The sequence below is a fragment of the Diuraphis noxia genome, unplaced genomic scaffold (assembly GCF_037042655.1).
Source record: "Diuraphis noxia isolate RWA-SAM2 unplaced genomic scaffold, SU_Dnox_SAM2 contig0007, whole genome shotgun sequence".
Lineage (NCBI taxonomy): Eukaryota > Metazoa > Arthropoda > Insecta > Hemiptera > Aphididae > Diuraphis > Diuraphis noxia.
The window spans coordinates 1,259,773-1,286,240 of NW_028301717.1; the positions used below are offsets into that span (position 1 = coordinate 1,259,773).

General features: G+C 27.9%; 1 protein-coding gene across 1 annotated transcript in view; it reads left to right on the forward strand.

Annotated features, from left to right (window-relative positions):
- The window catches only part of LOC149054365 (uncharacterized), a 208,630-nt gene that overhangs the window by 100,621 nt on the left and 81,541 nt on the right, over positions 1–26,468 (forward strand). Inside the window, exons 3-4 of the mRNA XM_089230331.1 lie at positions 9,620–9,743; positions 14,466–14,551. Coding sequence (XP_089086457.1) covers positions 9,620–9,743; positions 14,466–14,551 — 210 coding nt within the window. The remainder of the gene's footprint in view (positions 1–9,619; positions 9,744–14,465; positions 14,552–26,468) is intronic.

Genomic DNA, 26,468 nt, shown 5'->3' on the forward strand with positions numbered 1-26,468 from the left:
TTTTGTTTTTTGGTTTGAAACACTAGATAGTCAGTTCAATTTTTTTTCTAACTTTTTAGAAAATAACTGGCAAACTATAGAAAAGTATCCGTATAAATTACCTACGATTTCCCGTGTTTAATAACTGGAGGTTGTGTATCCGACTTCGTACTAAGAGCTCTACAATGGTATAAAATATTATTTTTTCTTTAAGAAATTTAATCTAATGGCTAAAAAGTGTAGGTATAGATACAATTAAATATATTATCACAATCAAACCAATTTCTCTGGTTAGAACACACACATGTGATTTTTTGTGGATACTTTTTATTAAATTAAATGAAAAATATTGTTGGTTTTAATTGTAGAAAAAATGTAAAAATATATATTTATAAATATTTACAACATTATTATTTGTCGTAAATAATCGATTTTTTGATTTATAATTGATTTATAATTTTATTCAGATATCTCTAGATCACGGGGGTTTGTTATATTATAATAAATTATAAGCTCCCGACTTAAAATATGCTTATTTAAATGAAAATGTATTATTCTGAGATTATTTTTTAAATTAGATATTAATTTGTAATAATTCTAAGTGCAAACTTAGATAACTGTATACTCCATACATTTTTAGTGGTTAATAAATCAAAATCTGATAGTATAATTTAGTACACAAATGATTATTTTTATTACAAATATTGTTGGTTAATATAATTTTACAACATATTACCTTTTATTTTTTAACCACATTCATCATCCATTATATGGGTAATATTATTATACTAATATCAGTTGTATATTGTACTCAAACGTATTTTTCAAAGCACTTGCATTATATTAATTTTAAAATTGCATTTTCGAAATAAAAATAATTCCCTACCCCCACTCAGAACCTTATATTACGTCAGTAAAAAATATATACTCGTATATTATATGTACATGCAATATTACCGAAGAAGTACCGTTCAACTATTGTTTTCTAAATCAAAAAAATTTATATCAGCGCAATTGGACAGATAAATAATCCAAACTGTATAATATATTGTTAGTACCTATATGGTATATTGGTTATTTATATAACAATCGTATTTATATCCCACACCAGTACACATTTTTTTCACGGAAAAAACGAATAATTTTGATTTTTCATTCAAAACGTTACTTTACCTACTTACCTATAACCCGTGGTTCTCAACCGGTGTGTCGCGTATTACCGTGGTGTGTGTCGCCAAAATATTATATTATTTATATATTAATATATTACATATAGTTTCATTTGACATATATGATATTATTTCAGCATTATGATGAAATAGTAAAATCCAGAGATAAGAAAAACAATTATGAAGATATTCTTACCTCGTAATGATTTCGACGTAATCATAACTGATAAATAGTAAATTGGGATTATGTGTAGGTATAGGTAGGTACGCAAATAAGCACGTTCTCATTACTCTCATTCGTGATCACCGTGTTGTGCGCGTTGTATCTGTGTAATTTCGTTATATTTTCATATTTTCTTATACATACCATATTAAAAAAGGTACATTAAGTATGGACAAATTTATAATTAAAAAAGTTTCAACTTCGGTTAACACGAGCACTGATGGCTCCACTTATTTGCCGTTACCGTCTTCATCAACAATTAATGGCAAAACAGTAAAGCGTCGTAAGTATAAAGACAACTATTTAAATTTCGGATTTACGTTTATTGGTGATGATAATAATCAAATACCTCAGTGTATTGTATGTGGCGTAACTTTATCAAACGAGTCTATGGTACCAAATAAATTAAAAAGACATTTAGAGTTTATAGTATAAACAATAGTATAACTATTTATGATACGACTAATTTCGAAAAATTCAACGTTTCAATGATCATTGATTGTTAATCGTTCGTACAATTTAATTACTATTATTGAAGTGAAACTTCTTTACAGATGGGACAACGATGAACATTTTGTAGCGAAATATCATGTTTAAGGTCTTATGTGCCACGATGCTATAATGACACAAAATAATTGTCCGTGGCATCAACCAATTGTGTAAAATAATTCTATTTTTCTTAAAATGATCCCTCATCTAACCGTATTCCATTTGATAATATAATCAAGGATATGTTTTATTGTTGTTACCATATTGACCTTATACTAGTTATACTTCACAACTAGTCATTAAACAGTGTTGTGAATGTATGAATGAAAAGCATAACAACATGGCGGGTGTCTTTTTGTTTACTCGTTATTTAATCGTATGCATGGTAGTATTATATGATACCGTTTTCATTAAATTCGTATAAATTTATTTAATTTAAATAAATCGTATATTTAAATTTAATAGTAAATAAATGTTGTTACAGTTATTATTAATTATTGATAATTACCTAATGTCACAGTTGTTACAAAAAATAGGTATATGTTAAGGTTTTTAATACGCGTACTACACAATATCGTGTTCAGTTTAAAGCTTAACTCTACCATAATTATTGTAAATATGCAACTCGTCAAAAACAGCCTACATCACTGCTAGATGATACGCTTGATGAAAGCATTTTTTATACATAGTCGAATTGGAACGGTTTTTGTCTTGTATAGGTTAGGTCAATGATTTAGATACATTTCATAATAAAAAAATTAGTCAGGAATAGTGAGACGGAGCGTCGTTTAACGATTTATTAACATAATATACTGTAAGTGAATAATTCAAACTATTTAGACCTGTACGTTTATTAAACAAAATAATAATAATCAAACAATTAGATTATTCTTTTTTGTATCACGAGCTTGAAACTTAAATCTACGAAACAAGTAAGCTGCGCACGCCTGCTTCATTGTTAATTATTAGTCGATTGCTTTTTTGATTAAATTTCACTTACGGAAGTTTCATTATTTATTAAAATGCATTATTGTTATTCAGGTATTACCCATACACATTTTATCACAACTAGGTATAGTTATACTAAAAATATTCATTTGATTTGAAATCATTTTATATTACGCGTACTGCGTGTTATTCTTTTTGTATTTTTACGGCGGTAACAAGAAAATGTATAGTACCTATTTATATATATCACGAGTACAAGCGATAAAAAAATTGATTATTCCACATACCGAAAACTAAACTCCTAATGATCAATAATTTTTCAAAACTGTTCACGGATTTCTTAGAACACTTTTAGTACTTATTTCTTAAAATAACATTCAGCATAACAAAATAATATTTTGAACCTCAGCGCCGTCTGAAAGCATTATACCGCATACCACGTACATACTTATTATAATTGATGTAGATAATTATAAATTCATAATATACTTATAAGTTATATTCATAATTAATTTTATTCGTGACTCAGTGAAATAAAAATAAGAACTAAATTAATTTATTATGCCAAATTAACTACTTGGGCCCGTGTATACAACGTTGGAAAAACGTGTTTTATGAGTATGAGATATTAATTTGTTTATGCGTTCTTAATATAATATTTGGAATATTTCGTTGTACAATTTATTATTATAATACATTTTTTTCCTGTTTGAATCGACGGCGCCACGGGAATGCTTTTGCATTACTGCCGCGACGCCGCCAAATGTATAAATATACATTATGTCAAACAAAAAAAATAATTTTTCTGGAATCATTTTGTTATGAACGGCAATATTAAGTCATTCAAGAATATTTTTTAAAACAAAAAATTGTTATTATTGTTTCATTGTAGTTTTTTAAACGACAATACTTATCATTTTAGATTCTGGGAGGAGCGATATTTGCATATTGATTAACACAATGATGTGTGTTTTTTTGTGTCTTTCATCAACTTTTGTAACAGTAAAAGTGCTTCAATTTTCTTCAACAGATAAAAAGCATTTGAAATTTTTACGCAAACCAGTTTTTTGTATATTAGTGTAACATTTAAAAAATAATATTGGTTAGATGAAATTGTCACTGAATGTTAATATTAGTAATTTCTATGCACCATAACATTTTCAAAATATTGTCTCCTTTTTATAGGCATGAATAAATATCCATTTTTTAGATCTTGAGCGGAGCGATGAATGTATTGATTTTACAATAATGTGTTTTTTTATTTTCAAAAAAAAATGAAAAAAAAAACAATATAAATGGGAATTTTTACGCAAAATAAATTTTTGAAAAAATCTATTTTAAATATTGGTGTAACTTTAAAACAAATTACCGTAGACTCATGCAATTTTTATTGAAATTTTACACTGGTATGTTATTGTTCTATACCTACTCGAAAAATTTTTCAAAATATTTAAAATCTTTTTAGTTTATTTTTATTCCCTTATTTCTTTTTTGAAAATATTTTGTAATTTATATACTATGAAATTATAAGTATATTTTCAATTTATTACAATTTTGTGTTCAAATTTAAGCACTTGTATAAGATAATATAAGATATAGGTACATACGTTGCTGTTATTATTATTGGGCCCACATTGAAGTTTTCTTGGCCCGATTTTTTAAAATCATATCCGCTGTCTATAATTTTTACAATGTTCACATAATAATAATACGAGTATCAATAGTATCATTATAACATGATCGGGGCGTTACTCACAGCGGCGTGCCAAATTACAAAACACCATGTACCAATGATCGCACAAAATATAAATGCATTTTGTTAGGTCCTGTGTTAGAAGAAAAAATTGTGTTCATAATTTTACTATAAATTATTATTTCATTATATTTTTCTAAAGGTTTGAAATATTTTAATAAATTAAATAAAATCAACTAACGTTTTTAAGTATATCCAGTAGCGATGATTACCATAGTTTAAAATATTTTCTGTAATAGGTGGGTTTCAACATAAAAATTAAAACATGTACGTACACTGCCTAGATTTTAGTGTGTGGTATTTATTCATTGATGGTTTCAAATATTTTTAATTCTTAGGTTTTGTGTTTAACACACAAAAATGTACACATTTATTAATTTTTTTACTTTTATTTAAAAAAAAAAAATTCAAAGGTTTTCTTTTTAAATTGTATAAATAATCTATATTCAGTACCTATTGTTCTTATTTATTAGTTTTCAAAGATTTACGTTTATTCATAGGTGCGTTTTAATTGTTTAGATCGCATCACGGTAGACATTTTTAAGCGAAATAATAAAATTAAAATAACTATTTACAATAATTGTTTCAATATTTCTTATATTTTAATGAACTACTATCAATACTTATATTATTAGTGATAGCATAACGTATTAATAATATCTTTTCGTATTTAATCGGTATTATGAATTTTAATTTTTGTGATTAATAAGAAGAAAATAATTTTTTTTTATCTAGAATGTGTTATTCTACTTTATTTGTTTTTTCTCCAAATAATGTATGCTAAAAAAAGGACTGAAATCATCTTATTTTCAATTATTGTATAAGAAAAACGTACATAGTAATAATAAGATAAAATATAAGCTTCTGAAAAAAAAAACATAAATAAATTCTGTTGTAGCAATAAAACAAAAATTATTATTCTTTTCTACTTAATTCCTCATGTAATATATACTATACTATACCAACGTCTAACGACCAACGAAATACTGCGTTAAAACTTAAAATAATGTTTTTTTTTTTTTAATGTATTGATATAATTGTTTCAATACACCAAGTATCCCAAGTATTTTTACAATGTTTTTACAATATTATAAAGTTAATCGATTAAAGTTTACAAATAAGTTTACGGATACATTTTAGCTTTATAATGAGTCTGGATAGTCTTCTTCTTGAGCTTCAACTGCTTCAAGTAAAATATCTTGTGATGGCCATGGCTTTAGTCTGCGGTTTTTGGTTTTTTTTACCAACGTTGAAGTGAAGGACACCTCCAATTGGTTTTGATATCGAATGCCATTTTTTAAATTGTTCATAGATCCATGTAGTTAGGTATGCTATTCCAGTGTCGTTGTCGAGTTGTGTGTTTCACATCATGTACCATGTGGCTTTAAGAGCTATTCTGAGAAATTTGTTTTGTATCGATTGAAATTTTTTAATTTTTGTCTGGGTTGCGGGTGCCCATATTGGGAATACATATGTGATTAATGGTCTTATGTTATTGTTGTGTATATTATAAATGAGCATTTAATCTGAAGTGTTGAGCTGTAATTTATTAGGGGTTTAAGATTTCACCGCATGGGTAGAGCCCCGAGCCCTCGCTGCATGCACTGTCCCGGCGGTTCGGACACAGCTGAGCATACGCTCTTTCACTGTGCCAACTGGAAAGGTTGCAGAACCGAGCACCGGAACCGTCTCGGCCCACCGGACACGGCGGACATGCCAGACATCCTGTGTGGCCCAGTCTTTGAGTCTCCTCATGCACCACCAGTAGAAGGCGGAAATCCTACGCAACGCGGAATAAACGTTCAGGCTCTTCTATAAAATGGTAGAGGACATCCTGACGTAGTGACGTTGAAGGAAATTGAGGAGAAGGCTCGCCAGGCTGCGGACACTGCAGACAACGGATGAACCCCAGAACGGGAATACGCGGGCTCCGGCCGGCTCAAGAAGTAGAGGCTCATAATCCTAGGACGGCTGATCTCTGCGTGGTCCGTGAAGAGGATCACCATGCACGGGATGTCTAGGGCAGCGGGCTTAGGTCGGCTCAAGAAGACACCTCAAGGCAAAAATTTAAAATTAAAAAAAAAATTAAATATGACATTAGAGGAAATTAGTGGAGTCCATTCCGGCTATCCTCATTGCGGCTTTGGCCACCTGTACATACTATGTAAGGCATCATGGAGTCGTAGACCGTAGTACACACACCAGCATTCGCTGAGGAAAGTGTACCATTCCCCCGTGTGAGTCCAATTTAAAGATGTTAACATTTTTTTCCTTAAATAAACGATGCTACATGAGGGTCAAGCAATGTGCAAACAGTACAGCCCTCATGTGGTGGTTAGGTGGCCGAGTGGTCTACCGCATCGGCTGTGGCTTAGCCGGACCGGGTTCGATCCTCGACCATCGGGCGGCATTTTTCTCCGGGCAAGTCACGGTGTCCGGAGAACAAGTGCCGCCATCCCCCACTCCGGGGCATGGCAGAAACCTACGGGTGCCCCAATAGAAAGTCTGACAAAACTCTCACCCACGTGTAAAACCAACCTACAATTCCATATTAAAAAAAAAACCTACAGTACTACCCCCTTCCCAATGGCCTTAGTTGCCGCGGGATAATAAAAAAAAAAAAGAATCATGATGTCTGTATGACTGTATAGTTGATTTATCTTTCAATTGTTGTAGCTAAGTAGTAAGCATAGCCAGTATAGGTGCGTAATTTTTTACAAAAAATTTTCATAGAGGTAGGTTAGGTAGTACATATAGTACATATAGTATGTAAGGTAGGGAGGTTAAAAAAATTAAAATAATTTGAGATCGCGTGTTTGTTCTTCGATATAATATTGTTACTTAGTTATATTATTGTTATATTATATCATATATATTTACCACAGTGAAACACTCTAGGTCACTGAAATTTTATCCGCTATTCAGAGAACATCCACCATTTTTAGAGAAGTCGGTTAGAGGAGGTTTCACTGTACATGAATAATTCGATATTATTAATATTATTATCATTAGATAAGTTTACAACTTTACAAGCACATGCTGAATACGTTTTGTGGCCACTGTATACATAATCAGAATTGTAACGTCATTTTTATTTACGACTCTTTTTTATCAAAACTATTATATTTGATTTCTTTTCCTGATATAAGTTTATGATTTTCCTTACGTACCTAATAACTAATATAACTATACATCAATCGTGCTTACGGTTTTTTTCTCGAAATAAGATCTCGTACATTTTCGATTCCTATAGTAGTATAGTAGATCGAAATAGGAGCTCTGCAAGCTTACAATGATGTGTGGTTTTTCCGGTAAAAGCTTTTCAACGGTGTAAAAAAGCTCAAAAAGTTTCAGACTAATCCATTTCAGAAATAAGAAATCAAATTTATCATCTGCAGATTCTACTTAAGTAAGGTTATTTTTTGAATTTTGTACACTGATTTTTCGACGAAATCCCACAAAACGATAAATTAATGTTAGCTCAGCTGCGTGCACTCGTATTTAACAAAAACTTGTTAATTTTTCCAACAAACTTGGCTATGTTATTGAATGGCTTTAGAAATGGTTTATCGTTATTTAAAGTCCCTCTTTACCTGCAGAACCCAAGTACCAAATCTGTATTTTGCTTATTTATATTATTTTATCATCATTTTTCATCCATTGATAGACTTTGTCGACGGCACACCTATAAATTCTTATCCTACAAAGATTATCGTCCCAATCTAAAACCTTTAGGTTAATATTATATTTATCATATTTATAAATTATCACAAAACAATGAACCAAAGCTAGGGAATTTGATGTGACCTCAAAACTTTGATTGATCTGTTGTATTTTTGTTTTAAATGTTCAACAGGTCTTATACTTAATTTTGGTATATAATAATTAATAAAATACCAGACAATATATATGCGAAGCTATAGGGCCCTTTATGCAGACATACAAAAAATAAATCACATTTAAAAAAAAATTGAAATGTACAACTTAATTTGATTTAATTTTTGTTTTAAACATCATTGTAAAAACCCCTTATGTACATAACTATATACTCTAATTTATTGTAAGCTAATAACTTTGATGTTGATACTGTAACAATAAAAAAAATAATGATTAACATTTAATATTGTATACATACACTTTAAATCTTCATATAACATTAATATAGTTATGTATTAGAATATGGAGTGGAAAATTGTTAACTAACGTTTCGTACCTATATGGTTTAAGTTGCTTGTTCGTAATTGTTGAATATCAAATTGGTTATCTGTGATATTAAAAAGGAGATGATGCATAAGTTTGAAAAAATATGTGAAGCTAAATATTTTAAATAACTTATTGATTAGGTCCTTACAAAATAAGAGATCATAATATTATAGTTAGAATGTGGGCGTAAACATCTTTTTTTTTAAAGAGTGAGCCTGTCTTCCACGTAACCCCTTAATTCGAGCATTTTATGCATACACTGTACGTTTTCATATAATATTAATGTGTATTATCATTGTAATATATTGTAGTATATGGATTGAAATGTTTTTTTAAATTAACGAATCGAATATGGCATAAGCTGGCTGTTCGTAATCGTGTATAAAATTGATTGTTTGTGGAATTATTATTACAGCGCAGAAAACAAGATTTGTAGACAGCGAGGTAGTTTATGTAGCATACCGCCGTGTTGTTAAGCCACAGAATATTAAACAAAATTGAATAATGAGATAATCCGTGGTAAACGGCTTAACGATATTTTTTTTCCAATACATAGCTAATATATTTTTTAATTGTAAATTATTAATCCGTTTTGCACGGGAAATTATTTTATAAATATTTTAAATCTATAAACGTTATTAATAAATATTCAAATTTTTTTCATGATTTTCGTACAGACGAAAACAAATATAAATATAATTATTCTTATATTAATATATTACTCGCTGATATGCGATATCTAACAGAAATAATCTATGTGGGGAATTACAGTGGTGATTATTATACATAATATAAGCATAATGACAAATAAATAAAATTTATATTAATAATTTTCGTTTTTTTTGTGTATTTTAGGCATATTTTAGTTTAAATACTAGCATACTGGGGTCATTTATACATCTTGAAAGACCATACTGGACTGGAAATGGAACTGCTCCACAGAGCAAAAGTTTTCTTGAACCGGAAAAAATTTCTGAAAGTAAGCAATATTTAATCGTATTTTATGTTATATTTTACTAAAATTATTTTTACTTTGTACTACTCAAATACTGTTTAAATAAAATAAAATAATATGATCTATCGAGTGTGCTTATAATATGCATAATATTATAACTTTGACTTCAAAAATTATCGAATATTCGTTTATTATTTTTTTTTCATAAAAAATTATTAAAAAATAATTTTATTTTAATTTGCAAGACGAAAATGAGCATTAAAGTAACGTAGTTAAATTTAAATAGATTTTATATTAATAGATTTATTTAAAAATTAGTTTTATTTCAATCGTCGTAGTGTGATGTTATTTTTTTTTTTAGTTTGATCTTTTGAAATAATAAAAACAGACAAAAGCTTAGAACACAGTTTTTATGTTTCCTGTATCGAGTATAGGTACTTTTTCCTTTTCCTCTTTTTTTTTTTATCAAACACGTATAACTTCAGCTAGTTTCAAGGATCATTAGCTTTTGTCAAGCGTTTATATTTATTATTAAATTAGATTGTGCAGGACAGTTGCCACGAAGAATGGAACGAGGTTGTTCATTAAATCCGTTTTATTGTTTTTTCATATACTAATATACTAAATATTTTATATTATAAAGTTTTAAAATGGATATTTTTAATTATAATATATATTAATATTTAAATAGAACAAAATTCATGTACTAAATATCCTGATTATTTGTCTATAGCTGAGTATAAAATAATATATATTGAATTATTGAATATACATTTAGAAGTGTCAAATAAACACAAGACAACCACCAAAACAGTATAAATTCATATTTTAAATGTTTTAATTAAAACATAACATATTAACAAATTTTTTAATTGAAATACGTTATTTAATTGTTTAATGCAGTATTAATATGTTATTATTATAATCTATAATAATATTATCATCGTTGATGATAAAACATGCATGTATGATGGTGTATAAGTGATTATAACATTATAAACGAATAGTTTAATACATTATAAGGACTAATAAACAACAAAAAAAGGCGGGTAAGTCGTGTATGTCGCTCTGCTGTACAGTAGGTTACAAGTGGGTTACTGTAATGGATGAAATTAAATTTGAATCCAATGATATTATATCATTGTATACGAAAAACGATTCTGAGCGAAGACGGTTTATCTGTCTAGGATATATTATAGATTATTAAAAATTTTCAAATCTTAATTTTAAATAGAAAAATTTTAAGAATTTCTAGTTTGAAATAATTTGCGAATTTTCGTGATTTTTACATATATTGTCAAAATTCAAACTTTGAATGCTTGTAAAAAAAAAATTGTGACTACGCATTTCTTTTATTTTTCAATTTTTATTGTAAAAATTTATTATGAGCCTTGTATTAAATTTCCAAATCTTAGATATAAAAAGAAAATTTTTTATGAATTTCTAGCTTAAAATAATTTCGTGATTTTCGTGATTTTTTCATAATATGTTGTCAAAACTCAAACTTTGAATGCTTAAAAAAAAAATTGTGACTATGTATTCCTTTTATTTTGCAACTGCTATTGTAAAAATATGTTAGGAGCCTTGTATTAAATTTTCAAATCTTAGAATTAAAAAGGAAAACTTTTATGAATTTCTATCTAAGATAATTTGAATATTGCCGTAATTTTTACATATTTAGTCAAAATTTGAACTTTAAATGCTTATAAAAAAAAATTGTGACTACGCATTTCTTTTATTTTTCAATTGCTATTGTAAAAATATATAATGAGCCTTGTATTAAATTTTCAAATCTTAGATATAAAAGGAAATTTTTTTATGAATTTCTAGCATAATATAATTTACGAATTTTCGTGATTTTTACATAATATGTTGTAAAAATTCAAACTTTGAATGCTTATAAAAAAAATTGTGACTATGTATTTCTTTTATTTTTCAACTTCTATTGTAAAAATATGTTAGGAGCCTTGTATTAAATTTTCAAATCTTAGAATTAAAAAGAAAAACTTTTATGAATTTCTATCTAAGATAATTTGAACATTGCCGTAAGTTTTACGTATTTAGTCAAAATTTGAACTTTAAATGCTTATAAAAAAAAATTGTGCCTACGAATTTTTAATATTTTTTAACTTCTATTGTTACAATGTGTTAGAAGCCTTGTATTAAATTTTCAAGCTTTTCTACCGAACAAATAAATTTTTATCGATATTTATAGAAAAAAAAACTAATAAAGTTGAAAAATTAAAATGTCAGTAAACAGCTCAAAACAAATCTAAATATTTTGAAAATTTTATTGAATATATAACACGCCTATATAAACATTTAGTCAAAATTTCAAGTATCTGTGGTAATTTGTTTTAGAGTTACACCAAAATAAGGAAATCGCTAAAAGTGAAAATCCAATGTTGTAAAAATTTAAATTTCAAATGCTCATAAAAATTTAATTTGAATTTTAGGTGGAATTTTTATTTGTGATAAAGATTGAAAAACTTGTAAGGAATCTTGTATTAAATTTTTAAATCTTAGATTTAAAAAGAAAATTTTTTATGAATTTCTAGCTTAAAATAATTTGTGAATTTTCGTGATTTTTACGTATTTTGTCAAAATTCAAACTTTGAATGCTTATAAAAAAAAATTGTGACTATGAATTTCTTTTATTTTTCAACTGCTATTGTAACAATATGTTAAGAGCCTTGTATTAAATTTTCAAGCTTTTCTGCCTAACAAATACATTTTTATCGATATTAATTTAAAAAAAACTAATAATGATCGAAAATTTGAAATGCCTATGAATAGTTCAACTTAAGTCGAAATTTTTTGAAAATTGCATGGTGGATAGAATATACTTATATAAACATTAGGTGAAAATTTCCTGTATCTATGGTCTTTTGTTTTAAAGTTACATCAAAAACCAAAATCGATTTTGTCGAAAAATGAGTATGCATAAAATTTCCCGTTTTTCCCTTAATTTTTAGTTTGTTTTTCTCAATTATTTAGAAAAGTATTAATAATTTTTTACTTTTGACCCCCCAAAGTACCAACTAGATTCACTTTCTGATCGAACGAGGTACTGAAGTCAAAAATCGAAGCATTTTTACTGCCCCAAAACGTGATGACAGACACAAAAAAAAAAAAAAAAAAAAAAAAAAAACACACATCATGGTAAAATCAATACATTCATCGCTCCGCTCAGAATCTAAAATGTAATAATTTTTTTTCCATATCGTACAAACTGTTTCTACAGGTCTCTGCAGTAATATTTTCTAAACTTTTTATATGTATTTTATTCACTTTGAGGCTAAAACCAATTTTATAATTGAAACCATCCCTTTCAAATAAACTCACTATATATAAACCAATCCGACCTATTTGGAATTGCGAAATTCAATTCTAAGATGTGAAACAAAGCCCTCCGCCAAAACGCTCCAGGCGTGTTTCTGTCTGTCTGCATGTTTCAATTAACTTAATTTGCCAACCATCGTAGGTACATCGTTGATAAAAATCGTTATAAACACTAAAAAATATCTAACCTCAATTAACTTATGTTAAAACTCAATACTGTTGACCACAAACTATCTAAGCGAATTAAATTCACATACTGTTGGAACCCGTTATTAGAATTTAGAACAATTATTATATCATCTTTGTCACCACTCCTTGAAACAGTCTGTAGAACACTTGAAAGAAATTCGCTCAAAGATTTACTCAAATAATAAAATATGATGATTCCCTGACTGACATCGGTATTTCTGAGTGACTTCCCATTGACGCTAATAAAGATGTTGTTTTTTTTTGTGTGTATAATTTATAATTTATTATGTCATCTCACTTATAGTGTTACTACATTAATATTGTACATAGTGTAAATAAGAAGGGTAATAATCGGTATCATAAAAAAAATCATTATGGAAAAACCACTCGAAAAATGTTTGCCACTCTTTTAAAATACATTATGATGAAACAACGAACTTCACATATATTTCTACTTTCCTCCCTACATACCTACCCCTAGTATACTCTAAGCACTACTCGGATGTTTAGCCGCGAGTTACAAACTCGGGTATAATTTATCAACACCCCACACCTCATCTGAATTATAAGTCGCTCCCTAAAAATGTCCTTAGAATACGCCAAAGAAATTTTCTCTGAAATCTTCTCGTATTACAAAACGAGATAATTCCATAGATTGACTACAGTGCTCCTGAACGGGTTCCGAGTATTCCGATTGACACGAGCAAAGATGTACCTAGTTTGTTGATAATGCAATATATACCATACCTACGCCTAATAAAGTAATAATATATTATCACACTTACTGATCGTACAGAGTGTAAATTATAATAATAAACAGTATTAAAAAAAAAAAATAATTATTATTATTAGACTTATTTGTACAAGCTTGGTAAAAATATATTGTGGAAAATCCCTGGAAAAATGTTTCCCACTCTATTACAACATAGGTATTATGATAGAATAATGAACTCTGTATAAATTTTCACCTTCCTTATTCCTACTTAACTAGATGAACCTTAAATGTACAGCTACTATGTACTACCTACTATTATACATGCACTACTCGAAGATTAGCCTAGTCACAGATCACGTATAATTTATATACACCCTACATCTCGTCCGAATTATAAGCATTTGTACATGTGTACATGTAGGTTGTGCATTGCTACTTCCTAATGACCACTGTATAAACATAAACTGAATAAATTGTTTTCATTATGATATATGTTTCAGCTACAGTGGTTTTCCATATGGTTGTGTTGGTGTGCGCGGGATGCGGTATCCTGACCAGCATCGTGTTGTTGATAGGAATATATTTTGTGAGTATAATACCTACATTGTGTTATCTTATACATATGTTTAAGCAAAAATAATTCAAGTATACGACCCACGAATACGTAATAATTATAATAACCCTATACATTGGCACGGGGGGGGGGGAGTAGGTAGATTACGAGTATTGGGGGAAATGGTCGATTTAATCACGGTATAACCACCGACGCAGCGTCACGGGGATATAATATTACAATAGGTAGTAGTTAAATTCGAACGAAAAACAAATTTTCAATTAAAATTGCTGGAACTTAATCACTGACCCAGTGAAATCGGCACAAACCCGGGATTTCGAGATACCTCTTCTATACGTAGTATTGTAGTAATGGTACCTATATACAATATAACCCACGGTATTATTTCTGGTGTGTAAACTAACTGTGTTATAATACTGTTATGTATTTGTACATTAATATAGTTACGACCAAATAAACACACCGTAATAAACCAATATTTTTGCAGCTTATTTTCAGTTATTGATTTGACTACTAAATAGTATATATAGGTATACCAAAAATATAAACAATGACAGAGTGTGTTCAGGGTGCATAATTAAAACCGCTAACATAATGCACCGACGATAGACCGAAAGGCCGGTCGATACATATTAATTATGTTACGTCCGTCTAATTTCAGGTAGTCCCCTATGTGGATCACACACTCTCCACCAATTTACCACCTAAAAATAAAATCGTTCTTATTATGACTTTTGAATTTGTATGTAGTTATACACATAATTATACATAACAATCCCTAGATTGTAAAACAAACGTTTCAGTCCGTTAACAGAGATTTGGTTGAATTTTAGTGGAACGAAAATGCAAAATCATTCTTTCAAAATAATTTTATACATACAGTGTACTTACACTGTACACTTAATACAAGATAGGTCAGAAAATAAGACTGCCCTCTCAGACTGGGATCATAATATTTTAATTTTGAAGGGCTTTGTCCCAAGCACTCCTCCAATACTCGCATAGCAAGAACACCCTTTTGTAGAACAAATATTTAAGATCGTGGTTTTAAAAAAAATATTTATGCACCTATATCACTGGAGTAGGTATACAACAAATACCTGCATGTAAAATGTAATATGCGCCATCGTACTTTTTATGCGTCGAACCTACGACGATACAGAAAATTAATTAAATTATATAAAAAAAATCTAAAAATATGTAAATGTGATCATTCCTTAGAGGATACCTATTTAAAAATTACAAAAATTCGGATTCGAATAAATCCACGCCTAGATATTTAAATAGGAAGTGAGAATACTCGTTTTATCACTCCGTGTACACGTATGATGTTTGTAAGTATTAATTAAGTGCTTATTGTATGCGTCGAACATGGATGTACTTATATATATATAGAGAGTCTATATCGTCTATATTATAATCTATATATCATGTTTAACAGTACCGAATGGCACATACGTATAGTTCGTGCATACAGTTTACAATAGGTATATCGATTCGAATAACATAATAATATACTGTTGTGCCGTTTGTATACCTGTGATCAATGTTGGGTTGATTTGATTAGTCCCTGAGTTGTAATATATTAAGTATACATAAATGTTAAATGTAATATATTATACGTATAGACGTTTATAATGTTGAATGTATATTAATTGTATACAGAGTGATTCATATACCTGCACTTCCCAATTTTTTCATTAAATTATGCATTTATAATTCTTGTTCTGGTTTTTTGAATGCTTAAGTAAAATATATTTTCAATTTAGATATAGTTTCATCGTAAATTAATCAAAAAAACAACACCTTAATTATTTAGAAAAATATATGGTCTTCATTAGAAACCCATAAATGTGTGTACAATTACCACAAGATAATCTTTAAATTACAAAACATGACTTATTCAATTACTCATATTTTTTGTAATTTAAAGATAACCTCGTCGTGATTTTACACACATCTATGGATTTCTAATGAAAACCATATATTTTTCTAAATAATTAAGTAGATGTTTTTCCCACTAGATTTTGATTTATTTTTCTATAAAGTTGAACATAGTATAAATAGTAAATGATTGACGTGCCAAATTCTATACATTTTTGAAACGTGTCCGAGAATAACAAATAAGATATAACATATATTTATAATATATTGTATCATATTTATTTATTTGTGAAATAATTTTTACGGGAACAATATTTTTACTGTGTACATTTTAATAACTTGGAAATTATTAGTAATTATGAATTTCGATTTAGCTAGGTGCATTAATATTTTATAAAAAATCAAGAACTCGACTACCTATTTCTAATACAAAAGCGTGTTTTTCTCTTAAAGACATGGAGGTTATATAAGAAGTACATGACCATGGAAAGTTAAAAAGATACAAATTTAATAAATAAAATTCATTACTTAAGGATAAGAAAATGAGTATGTAAGCTTAATGAATGGCCTTATATATTCATATCATCGTTGTGTTTCATCGTAAATGTTTTGTATATGTATATAATATATTTTAATAAAACTACCAACCATGCAAACCATCGGGTTATACATCAGGTCTACGACGCACGTTGGTAAATTGATATTTCATTTGGGAAAAACTTCACTTATTGGAAAATTCCTTCCATTTGCATTACTAATGTGTTTACTTACACTAAAATTATCACGGGACTTTGAGGTTGTGGTGGAAATACATATTATTAAAATGATTTATATTTCTATGTATGATATATCTATTCGCAACCATATATACATGCACGATACATACACAATAGTATATATAGTTATGAAGAATACATTTTCAGAATTCTTTTTACCAAACAGTAGTACGATGATTTTGTGATTGATAGTATTTTTCGAAAACCAAATGTCATTTCCAGTTGCAAAATGTAAAAAAAAAAATAATAACTTTATAAAAGTATTATTTTTAGTTTCAATCAATTTACCGCCAAATGTAAAAAAATATAACATATTTTTTTCATTCTTTAATACAAAATATACTGACAGTTGAATTTCAGTATACGTATATTATATAAAATTTGTTTTAAAAATTCTATTCATTTCACATTGCTTTAGTTTTTTTTAATCCTATATTTTATAAATGCTATAACTATTCTATCAGTTAGTATAAAAGATAAATAGTTTTTATAATTTATATAGGTTTGATGCACTTTATGAAACAAACCTCGTTACAAAAACATATTTTGTTTCTTTTACCGTAAATAATTTATGTTTATGCATAATAAAACATGTATGAGCTAATTTACATTTCGAACGAACAGCAATGATTATAAAATATGACGAATTCTTTATTAACGTGGAAAAATCTCAACATTATACTATTATGAACTATGAAGTATATTTTTTATAAAAATACTAGTTGTATAAATTAATATTATATAATGTATTTACATAATCATTGAGTTTGACAACATAATTTATTTTTATTTTTTAATCATATGATTTTACCACATTATATTATGTTGAACTGCGTTATTATATCGTTGGAATTAATATAATATAATATGTTTAATGAATAAACTCAAATAGAATTGTACTGCGCGAATTTATAATATACAGCAATTGTATAATAATAAATTACGATGTACCTACATACCTAATTAAAATTTAAAAAATCTGTAAAATTTATGAGTAGAAAATTTTAAAAATATTACAATGCATGTTAACGGCTTGAAAACCAAATAAGTAATAATTTCATTACCTATATAGTTATCGTGAAAATAGACTGATAATATTTGTTTAACTACTTCTTGCTACGTAATATTGAAGTTCATTCTGATATTACATAATAATATAATACAAATTTAGTTTTTTTGTTTAAAAAAAAAAAATAAAGTACTAAATAATTCAGAATATTTATTAATTTGTAAACAAATAAATATAATGTTACTAAGTTCTTAGAATATATAATATCAATTTGAGTCCATCTGTCGATCAATTCCGATTTTTGTATCATTGTTTCTATGGTATCTAACACGACAGTTTATCATATTATACCGGGTGATTCTTTTATCATTGAACACTCATTATTTAAAAAATTACTAATGTTTTTAAAAATATTTTTTTACATAGTTTCAATTTGTTCAAAAACCAACGTTTTTATTAAAAAATTATATTTTTAAATATTTTTTATCCTTACCATTTTTTAAGTTTTTTACTTTTTTGAATGACAACCTAGAGGTTTAATTTCATATTCCAAAGCAAAATATTTTTCTAAGTATTTTTATACGCAAAAATCGAATTTTGGACGAGTAGTTTATGAATTATAAGCATTTAAAGTTTAGATTGGCGGAGTGGAGTGGTGCGGGGTTACCCCGCAAAATGTTTGTCCACTACTCCGCTTGTCTAAACTTTAAATGCTTATAACTCATAAACTACTCGTCCAAAATTCGATTTTTACGTATAAAAATACTTAGAAAAATATTCTGCTTTGGAATATGAAATTAAAACTCTAGGTTGTCATTCAAAAAAGTAAAAAACTTAAAAAATGATAAGGATAAAAAATATTTTAAAATATAATTTTTTAATAAAAACGTTGGTTTTTGAACAACTTGAAACTATGTAAAAAAATATTTTCAAAAACATTAGTAATTTTTTAAATAATGAGTGTTCAATGATAAATGAATCACCCGGTATAACGATATTTTAGAGGGTTGAAGGTTGGAAATTCTCACCTATTTTTTGTAGAACATCTATTCTTTCGATGGAAATAAAATTAAGACGCTAATATAATACAATGACGTGTTATAAATGGATATCATCAATACGTATACTTTTGTATTTTACTTTTCAAAAAAATATCGCTTTGGTCTGAAAGTTGAGATCAACTATGCTGAAGCTGAAATAAAAAATGATTACAGTAATTTATTACTATAAATTATACTAAAAGGAGCTTTTCTATATCATATAGTTGTTCAAGTTCTATAAAATATCACATTTCCTTATCTATTAAATATGTACCAACTACCAGTTATACTTTATAACTAATAACTATTATATATTGATTTTATTATTGTATATTATTGTGGTACAATAGGTAATTATTTAAAATAACAATTTCTACGATGCTTAGAAGAAAAAAACTGTCACGAATGCATGTAATACACTTCTGAGTTTTTAAATATTTAAAATAAGTTAGGCTGCAAGTATTAATGGTTTTTTCTCTCCAAAGATAACATCGATAGCAACGCTCAAAGAAATCCATTTTTTATAAAATGTAGTACCTATGTATATACTGGCATTGTAAATAAATTTGATTATAATACGATTATAATTATTTCAAGCCACATTGAACTCTCTAAGATATTATTTAAAACGACGTTTTCGTCATAAATCTAATGCATATTTAATTTTATTTAAAAGTTATTTTTTGAAGCTAAATTGGTATAAACAGTGTATTATAATATTATACAATTACATGAAAGTATACTCGATACAATACTTCAAATTGTTTTCTGGACGGGTATACAGTTAAATTCAAATTTATGATTAAACTTTAATTGTATTATGGACACATTAATACACTTGGGTATTTATAAACGCTTCGTTTTGATGAATATTTATGAAAATAATGTTCATCACCTTAAATAAAATCAAGTTGATACGAATGTGATTATTTTATGCACTTATATTGGCAGTTATTAATATTCTGGTTATGATTATTGAGTTTTGATCAGTGATATGTTATCTAAATAAATATTAATATGTGCCTATAAATTAAAATCAAAATCTATCAAACGAAAATAATTAATTTTAATATAACACTTATTTAAAATATTATATTTTAAGCCTCTAGACCGACCAATGTGTACTCGTTTCACTTCACTCTATTCGGCATATAGATTATTAATAATTTAAATGTACATCCTATTCAGACGATAATAAATCATCACATTTCTCTTTGGATCTCAATTTAAACATCGTTTGTTAAGCCTCCTCAAATTGTTTCAAACGTTTTTTCCTTGCGTTCGGTACATAATTACGACCAAAATTGTAAATTATTCTACACTTTTTCTAAAAAAACATTTAATTTATGATGTTGAATAATTACTAGTTGAATGAAAGTGTGCGAATTAATTTCGGCTTCTAAAATAATAGAAAATCGAATATGTTGATCGGCCTATCTCACCTGTTAAAAAATAAATAAATATATAAATAACAGACTTACAAAACAAAATAAAAATAAAATATTTGTTTAAAAATCACCATACCTGTAAATTAAGAAATAATACAATTACTAATTATTTGTTTTAAATGTAATGCTATTATATACAATATACATTAAGTACTGTCTATATAGTGTTATACAGTGTATGAAATCTATGATAACATGTACACAAAATAATTTTATCAAAACCTAGTAGTATTTGTCATTTAGTATTGCGAATTAAAACTTGAATAGTGGTGGTCAGAGATATTATAAGCTTCCATTAGGGCTCGAATCTTTTAAATGGTTAAATAATTGCGTTCGTATTTAAAAACTTAATGAAGGGCTGTCACTATAGTAAAGTAATACTCAGAACGCGTAAGTCGAGAGAAATTATTGTCACGTTACGGTCCCCTCGACGGCCATAATTAGTGGCGTGCCCAATTTAGGTCTAAAAAATGTATTTATAAGATGTACACGCATCACGGTTAAAATTTAAAGATAGGTCGTGGCGAATGGTTCTTGAATTCAGTATGGAAATATAATGAAACGTTTATACGTAATATTATTAACAGGACAATATAATTTTTAAGCTCTGTTATGCTTAATTTTAGAATGAATTGACCTTTTACCAAATTTAAAACTATCTTGGCATAGGTAGAATAACACTCAGTAGAATAACAGACAACAATATATTGTTAATAAACGTTTTTGTTAAACCAATGATTCATATTACCGAGAGTTCTTATAATTAAAAAAGCGGGAAAGTGAGTATCGCTCTGCTGTACATTAGGTGGTGGGGTGGACCTCTGACTAGGGTAGGTTAGATTTGAATGCAATGATAGGTATTATTGTATACAAAAAACGATTCTGAACGGAGATGATTTGACGTACGTTTCACCAGCCCCCCCACTTTTATATTATAACAATTTTTTTATGCAATTATTTAGCACGTAATTAGCACGAATTTGCACGACTATTTTTGTAATTTGCACGATTTTAGATTGTGCGTAAAATCTAAAAATATCCATGGGGGGCTGAAGAAATATTTCACCAGCCCCGCCAAACATAAAAAAAGGCAAAACAGAATTAATTCCTGTGCCAATATTTAGCACGTAATTAGCACGAATTTGCACGACTAGACCCGGAATTCGCACCTCACTCCCCCGCCCACAAATCGAATTTTCCTTTTTTGCGCATTTCCCCAGCCCCCCACAAAACTTAAATAATGTGATTTTCAAACTTTTTCTTGTCCCAATATTTAGCACGTAATTAGCACGAATTTGCACGACTAGACCCGGAATTCGCACCTCACTCCCCTGCCCTACAAATCGAATTTTCTTTTTTGCGCATTTCCCCAGCCCCCCACAAAACTTAAATAATGTGATTTTCAAATTTTTTCTTGTCCCAATATTTAGCACGTAATTAGCACGAATTTGCACGACTAGACCCGGAATTCGCACGTCACTCCCCCGCCCTTCAAATCGCATTTTCCCAGAGTATCAAATCATAATCATATAATCATGTTTTGTTGTACATATATATATTTCATGATAGTATCACGACCATATTATATTATTTAGCGCGTCTTTTTATCAATATTAATTCTAATTATACATTTTCATTAGATATTATTCATTTCATTTCATTTCATTTGTAATTGTTATTGCGACCGATGACAGTCGACAGTAATCGATTTACGGTCTGCAGTGTGCATTTTTATATTTCTTGAGTGTAATTTTATAATAAATTAATTGCACGTATATTGGTAATTATAAAAACGAACATATAACCACAAAAAAACGTCGTCTTATTGGACCCACTAAGGAAAAAGCTATTTCTTTAATGTTTGATGAAGGAATGGCTTGTGAAACAATAAGAGAAAGAGAGGCTGTCCGGCTTATGAAAAATGGTATGTAAAAATGTTTTAATTACACAACTAATAAACGATTATAAATTGTAGCATTTAACAAGGTTTTTTAAATCAAGCTATTATACAATAATAATAATTAACTGGTGTAATAATATAATGATAACAATCAATACAATAGTAAAATTATTATAATAAAGATAATAGTCAATTTTAGATTCTGAAAGAGTGATGAATGTATTGATTCTAAAATGATTTGTATTTTTTTTGTCTATGTACAGCATAACTTGTTAAAATAATGTTGCAATTTCATACATGGGGGGGGGGGGGTGGTTGATGGTGCCTGATAGCAAAGTGAATATCCTTTGTGCATAAGAGAGATCAAAAGTATACATTTTCTAGCAGTTCTCAAAAAAATCGAGAAAAACAAAAACAAAAAAAGCGGGTAAGTCGTAGATGTCACTCTGCTGTACAGAAGGTTATAAGTGGGTTACTGTAATGGATGGAATGAAATTTGAATTCAATGATATTATATCATTGTATACGAAAAACGATTCTGAACTGAAACGGGGTTTATCTGTCTAGGATATATTATAGATTATTAAAAATTAATTCAAGCTTTTCTACCGAAAAAATAAATTTTTATCGATATTTATAGAAAAAAAAACTAAAAAAGTTGAAAAATTAAAATGTCAGTAAACAGCTCAAAACAAATCTAAATATTTTGAAAATTTTATCAAATATATAAAATGGCTATTTAAACATTCAGTCAACATTTCAAGTATCTGCGGTAATTTGTTTTAGAGTTACATTAATATTTTAAAAATGTTCATAAGATAGATACAAAAAAAAAAAATATTATACAATAAAATGATGTACAAGTTACTATAACCTCATATAGTTAATTCAAATTATAACTATAATATTTTACTTATATAATTATTACTTATTTAATATTTTATTCTACAAGAATCACGTTTCATTGTAGTTTTTTAATGTGACAGCTCACAGCTGTTTCGTCACAGTACTAATATTATTATTTTTGTTTAATTAGATATCACTAATTGAATTATACAATTTTGCCCTATAGTAGAATTAATAGCTATTTCTAAAATAATATAAATTCTTATCATACTTCAAAAAGCAACGTAAAACATGTAGCATCATAAATGATGGATTTAATACACATACAAAAAAAAATACACAATATATAATTATATTTGATACTCTGGGAAAATTCGATTTGTAGGGCGGGGGAGTGAGGTGCGAATTCCGGGTCTAGTCGTGCAAATTCGTGCTAATTACGTGCTAAATATTGGGACAAGAAAAAGTTTGAAAATCACATTATTTAAGTTTTGTGGGGGGCTGGGGAAATGCGCAAAAAAGGAAAATTCGATTTGTAGGGCGGGGGAGTGAGGTGCGAATTCCGGGTCTAGTCGTGCAAATTCGTGCTAATTACGTGCTAAATATTGGGACAATAAAAAGTTTGAAAATCACATTATTTAAGTTTTGTGGGGGGCTGGGGAAATGCGCAAAAAAGGAAAATTCGATTTGTAGGGCGGGGGAGTGAGGTGCGAATTCCGGGTCTAGTCGTGCAAATTCGTGCTAATTACGTGCTAAATATTGGGACAAGAAAAAATTTGAAAATCACATTATTTAAGTTTTGTGGGGGGCTGGGGAAATGCGCAAAAAAGAAAATTCGATTTGTAGGGCGGGGGAGTGAGGTGCGAATTCCGGGTCTAGTCGTGCAAATTCGTGCTAATTACGTGCTAAATATTGGGACAAGAAAAAGTTTGAAAATCACATTATTTAAGTTTTGTGGGGGGCTGGGGAAATGCGCAAAAAAGGAAAATTCGATTTGTGGGCGGGGGAGTGAGGTGCGAATTCCGGGTCTAGTCGTGCAAATTCGTGCTAATTACGTGCTAAATATTGGCACAGGAATTAATTCTGTTTTGCCTTTTTTTATGTTTGGCGGGGCTGGTGAAATATTTCTTCAGCCCCCCATGGATATTTTTAGATTTTACGCACAATCTAAAATCGTGCAAATTACAAAAATAGTCGTGCAAATTCGTGCTAATTACGTGCTAAATAATTGCATAAAAAAATTGTTATAATATGAAAGTGGGGGGGCTGGGGAAACGTACGTGATGATTTGTCAGTCTAGGATATTATATTATATTTAAATATTGTCATAATATATTCTATTTTGAAACAAATATTTTATTTTTCAATTTAGACGCATTTTGCATGGTTAATAAATTTTTCCAAAAACATTGCATGTAGTTATCATAATTTATAATACCTTAAATTATCATGGATATATATATACCTGGTTTGAGGATAAATCGTTATCATTACGTGATTTCAAAAAAATATAAAACTCAAACGCTCAAAACATTTTTCCTATAATGACGCTTCAAATTTTCTCTATAGCTATTTGAAGCAAAACTTATGAAAAACTTAGTGTTGAATTTTATAACCTTAGATATAAATACAAACATTATAATAAATTTTTAACTACAAAATAATTTGCAAATATTCATGGTTTTGACGAATTTTTGTCAATATTTGAAATTCAAATGCTAATAAAAATTTAATTTGAATTTCCGGTGGACATTTTTTTTTGTGATAAAGATTAACAAATTTACAAGGAATCTTGTATTAAATTTTCAAATCTTAGATTTAAAAAGAATTTTTTTATGAATTTCTAGCATAAAACAATTTGTGAATTTTTGTGATTTTTACGTATTTTGTCAAAATACAAAATTTTAATGCTTATAAAAGAAAATTCTGGCTATGAATTTATTTTATTTTTTAACTGCTACTGCAAAAATATATTACGAGTATTTTATTAAATTTTCAAGATTTTCTACCCAAAAAATACATTTTTATCGATATTAATTTAAAAAAAACTAATAATGAAACTAAAATACTGGCCCAAAACGTGATGACAGACACAAAAAAAAATAATCATAGTTTTGCAAATTTTTGTAAATATTTGAACTTCAAATGCTAATAAAAAAAATTTTGCCTATGTATTTTTATAATTTTTAATCGCTATAAGAATAACTAATGAGGAACTTTGTATTAAATTTTCAAGTATTTTGATTAGGCCAAAAAAATTATATCGACACTTAAAAAAAATTTTCAGAAAAATTGAAAATTTCAGTTGTCTATAAATATCTCAAAAAGTCAAAATATTTTGAAAATTATATCATGCAAAGAAAATGCCAATTTAAATAACTGGTAAAATTTTCGTGTGTCCACGACTTATACTTTTTTTAAATATTTAAAATCGTTTCAGAATAAATCGTTATCGTTACAATATTTTCGTAAAAATTTAAAATTCAAACGCACTTAAAATAATGATGCTTCGAGTTTTCATTATAGCTACTTGAAGGAAAACTTAGTGTTGTATTTTTAATCCTTAGTGATAAACACAAAAAATGTTATGATTTTTCAACTTCAAAATTACTTGCAAATTTTCGCATTTTCGACAGATTTCGTAAAAATTTGAACTATAAACGCTTCTAAAAAAAAAATTGTGACTAACGATTTAGCTACAATAAGAGCAACTCATAAGGAACTTTGTATTAAATTTTCAAGTTTTTTTGGTCGTCCAACATTTTTTTACCAACACTACAAAAAAAATTCTCAAAAAAATCGAAAATTCCAGTGGTCTATAAATAACTAAAAAAAGTCAAAAAATTTTTAAATTAAACTGTATATAGATAACGCTAACATAAACATTTGGTGAACATTTCAAGTATTTACAGTGATTAGTTTTTGATTTACCACCATATAAAAAAATCGATTTGGTCGAAAACTGGTTTTACGTAAAAATTCCCGTTTTTCTGTCATTTTTTTCTTGTTTTTTTTTTTCAATTGTT